This window comes from Oncorhynchus kisutch, unplaced genomic scaffold, assembly GCF_002021735.2.
Source record: "Oncorhynchus kisutch isolate 150728-3 unplaced genomic scaffold, Okis_V2 scaffold966, whole genome shotgun sequence".
Taxonomy (NCBI): Eukaryota; Metazoa; Chordata; class Actinopteri; order Salmoniformes; family Salmonidae; genus Oncorhynchus; species Oncorhynchus kisutch.
Window position 1 is genome coordinate 60,001 of NW_022262911.1, and position 5,000 is coordinate 65,000.

General features: G+C 41.3%; 1 protein-coding gene across 1 annotated transcript in view; it reads left to right on the forward strand.

Annotated features, from left to right (window-relative positions):
- The window catches only part of LOC116363902 (otogelin-like), a 76,616-nt gene that overhangs the window by 23,466 nt on the left and 48,150 nt on the right, over positions 1–5,000 (forward strand). The window contains exon 14 of the mRNA XM_031817249.1: positions 1,359–1,491. Within this exon, the coding sequence (XP_031673109.1) occupies positions 1,359–1,491 (133 nt within the window). The remainder of the gene's footprint in view (positions 1–1,358; positions 1,492–5,000) is intronic.

Sequence of the window (5,000 nt, forward strand, 5' to 3'; positions counted from 1 at the left end):
CACATCATTATGTCGGAAAAGGGTCTCTCTCTCTGTCTCTCTCCCTCTCCCTCTCCCTGTCTCTGTCTCTGTCTCTCTCTCTCTCTCTTCCTCTGTCTCCCTCTCCCTCTCCCTCTCCCTGTCTCTGTCTCTGTCTCTCTCTCTCTCTCTTCCTCTGTCTCCCTCTCCCTGTCTCTGTCTCTGTCTCTGTCTCTGTCTCTGTCTCTCTCTCTCTCTCTCTCTCTGGTGGCATTTTTCTCCTGAAACCTGATGTCTGTGAGGAGTAGGCAGATGAAAGGTTCTGGGAGCTGTGTTTGTGTCCTGATCAAACCATCTAATATGTCTGACAGATACAACATGAAACGCTACAAAAGACTGACAGCTTCTCTTCCTCAAAGCCTCCAATTTCCCAGCAACCATCAGCCGCTGACATCCTCAACTCAACACTCAACGCAGCAGCAAGCAGGCCACAGATTACCATGTCAAACACAGGAATTCTAGAGGGCCAACCGGGCTGTGGATGGCTTTATAGGGGAGATGAAGGAAGTGGGAAGGTGGGGGAGAGAGAGAGAATATATATATATATAGAGAGAGAGAGAGAGAGAGAGTTTGCGAGAGCGGGGGAGAGAGAGAGAGAAAGAGAGTGAGAGAGAGAGAGAGAGATGGAGAGAGGCCAGGCTGTGTGAACACATGAGGTGGTGGAGAGAGAGAGAGAAAAAGAGAGAGAGTTTGCGAGGGCGGGAGAGAGAGAGGAGGAGGAGGAGAGAGAGGAAAAGAGAGAGGAGGACGAGAGAGAGACAGAGGGAGAGGGCTAGGGAGATGGAGAGGGAGAGGGAGATGGAGAGGGAGAGGGAGAGGGTGAGAGGAGGAGAGAGAGGGAGAGAGGGAGAGAGAGACAGAGGGAGAGGGCTAGGGAGATGGAGAGGGAGAGGGAGAGGGAGAGGAGGAGAGAGAGGGAGAGAGGGAGAGAGGGAGAGAGAGAGACCGAGCTGTGTGAAAGCGGGCAGGTGAAATCGTCTGTCGGCTGCTCTGCCGCTAATGAAAGACTTGATTCATACAAAGCAGATCACTTACTGTCACAGCCCCATGGACCGGGCGGTGAGCGATCTTAAGAAACGCTTCAGTCTTGCAGAAAGACTCCCGAAATAAACCCATCTCAAACAAATATATTACATGTATCATTTGCAAGTGATATAAGCTCTAACTATTTAGCTTTCAGAGACAACAGTGGGGGGGGGGGGGGGTCTTTAGAAAAGGAGCATTACATTTTTTGTACCATTTGCCCCCTCCCCCCTGATCTGTCCCCTCACCTCATCCCTGTATCTGAATTGCTGCAATTAGGTTCCACTCTTTATCTGGCCATCTTGTCTCAATTGCAGCATTTGGACGGGTCTTGTATCCAATCAGTCAGCCTGGTCATAGACGAGGACCCACGGACTGAGATCACACTGACCCACCTAGGAGAGGTCTTCATGGCAGGACAGTACCGCATCTCTCTGCCCTATTCAGACGGTAGGTAACTCACAATCACATACTACTGAACAGGTGTTACTCCTGTGGCACAACTATCAGGGTTATCAGGTGGATGGAGAAGAACTGGATACCGAGGTTAGAAAATAACATTTCAGCACGTTGGTGATCTTGATGTTCCATGCTTGATGTTCATCTCTCTCTCTCTCTCTCTCTCTCTCTCTCTCTCTCTCTCTCTCTCTCTCTCTCTCTCTCTATCCCCCCTCTCACTCTCTCTATCCCCCCTCTCCCTCTCTTTATCTCTCTTTATATCTCTCTCTGTCTCTCTCTCTCTCTCTATCCCCCCTCTCTCTCTCTATCCCCCTCTCTCTCTCTCTATCCCCCCTCTCACTCTCTTTATCTCTCTCCATCTCTTTATATCTCTCTCTCTTTATATCTCTCTCTCTCTCTCTCTCTCTCTCTCTCCCTCTCTTTCTCTCTCTCTCTTTATATCTCTCTCTGTCTCTCTCTCTCTCTCTCTATCCCCCCTCTCACTCTCTCTCTCTCTCTGTCTCATGGAGCATCAAGATCACCAGTGTGCTGGATCTTCTTTTCAACCTCATATCAATATCATGCCCCGACATTGTCTGTCCAGATCTATGTTCTTTCAGCACTACGGACTGGGTCTGAGTGGCTGTATTGAAGTGTATTGAATGACAGTTGCTGTCTCTAGACAGGACTCTTATCAGTAAACAGACCGGACTCAGGGCCACTGTGTTAATGATGTATTATGTTGTGTTACAAAATGTATTTCTTCTGTGTTTTTGTTCTCGTGGTTGTTAGCGTTTTCATTCCCATGGTTTGTAATGGTAACCAGCAGTAAACTGTTTTATGTGTGCTTGGTGTAGAAGTATGTGGAACGGTTCAGGAATCACATCACCTCATTTAGTCTGATGTATCCATCCATGTATCCATCCATGTGTCCATCCATGTATCCATCCATGTATCCATCCATGTATCCATCCATGTATCCATTTAGTAAGAGAGAGAGAGAGTCAAAACACGTACCATCATTATTACCATTATTATTACCATTATTATTACCATTATTATTACCACCAGTATTACCATCATTAGTATCATTATTATTACCATTATTATTACCATCATTATTACCATTATTAGTACCACCATTATTACCATTATTGCTAACATTATTATTACCACCATTACTACCACCAGTATCACCATCACTATTACCATTATTATTACCACCACTATTACCATCATTATTACCATTATTATTACCATTATTATTACCACCATTATTACCATTATTATTACCACCATTATTACCATTATTATTACCGTCATTATTACCACCATTATTACCATTATTATTACCGGTATTATTACCAGTATTATTACCACCATTATTACCATCACTATTACCGTTATTATTACCGCCATTATTACCATTATTATTACCACCATTATTAGCGTTATTAGTACCATTATTATTACCATCATTCTTACCACCATTATTGCCATTATTATTACAACCATTACTACCATTATTATTACCATTATTATTACCATCATTATTACCATCATTATTACCATTATTATTACCATCATTATTACCATTATTATTGCCAGTATTATTACCATAATTATTACCATAATTATTACCATTACTTAAACCATTATTATTACTATTACCATTATTATTACCATTATCATTACAATCATTACTACCATTATTATTACCATCATTATTACCATCATTATTACCATTGTTATTACCACCATTATTACCATCATTATTACCATTATTATTACCATTACTATTACCAGTATTATTACCATCATTATTACCATTACTATTACCAGTATTATTACCATCATTATCACCATCATTATTACCATTACTATTACCATCATTATTACCATTATTATTACAATCATTACTACCAGTATTATTACCATCATTATCACCATCATTATTACCATCATTATTACCATTACTATTACCATCATTATTACCATCATTATTACCATCATTATTACCATTATTATTACCACCATTATTACCATCATTATTACCATCATTATTACCATTACTATTACCATCATTATTACCATCATTATTACCATTACTATTACCATTATTATTACCATCATTATTACCATCAAATTGGATAAAAAAAGCAAAAACATACATAAGTATAAATCATATTTCTATTTCATGTTTTTACAGTTTTTTATAGTCTACTCCATGTTTTAATCAGAGCCTCTAGAGACTTCACTAGACCAGTAGAGACTTCTCTAGACCAGTAGAGACTTCACTAGACCAGTAGAGACTTCTCTAGACCAGCAGAGACTTCTCTAGACCAGCAGAGACTTCTCTAGACCAGTATAGACTTCTCTAGACCAGTAGAGACTTCTCTAGACCAGTATAGACTTCTCTAGACCAGTAGAGACTTCTCTAGACCAGTAGAGACTTCTCTAGACCAGCAGAGACTTCTCTAGACCAGCAGAGACTTCTCTAGACAAGTAGAGACTTCACTAGACCAGTACAGACTTCACTAGACCAGTAGAGACTTCACTAGACTAGTAGAGACTTCACTAGACCAGTGGAGACTTCACTAGACCATTATAGACTTCACTAGACCAGTAGAGACTTCACTAGACCAGTAGAGACTTTCCTAGACTATTATAGACTTCTCTAGACCAGTAGAGACTTCTCTAGACCAGTAGAGACTTCTCTAGACCAGTAGAGACTTCTCTAGACCAGTATAGACTTCTCTAGACAAGTAGAGACTTCACTAGACCAGCAGAGACTGATCTAGACCAGTATAGACTTCTCTAGACATTTAGAGACTTCACTAGACCAGTATAGACTTCTCTAGACCAGTAGAGACTTCTCTAGACCAGCAGAGACTTATCTAGACTATTATGAACTTCACTAGACCAGCAGAGACTTCTCTAGACCACTATAGACTTCTCTAGACTAGTAGAGATTTCTCTAGACCAGCAGAGACTTCTCTAGACCAGTAGAGACTTCTCTAGACCAGTAGAGACTTCTCTGGACCAGTAGAGACCTCTCTAGACCAGTCTAGACCTCTCTAGACCAGTATAGACTTCTCTAGACATTTAGAGACTTCTCTAGACCTTTATAGATTTCTCTAGACCATTTTAGACTTCTCTAGACGAGTAGAGACTTCTATAGACCAGCAGAGACGTCTCTAGACCAGCAGAGACTTCACTAAACCAGTAGAAACTTCTCTGGACCAGCAGACTTCTCTAGACCAGCATTGACTTCTATAGACCAGTAGAGGCTTCTCAAGACTATTAGACACCTCTCTAGACAAGTAGAGACTTCTCTAGACAAGTAGAGACTTCTATAGACCAGTAGAGACTTCTATAGACCAGTAGAGACTTCTATAGACCAGTAGAGACTTCTCTAGACTAGTAGAGACTTCTTAATGACAGTAGAGACTTCTCTAGATGAGTAGAGACTTCTCTAGACCAGTAGAGACTTCACGAGACCAGTAGGTACTTCTTAATGC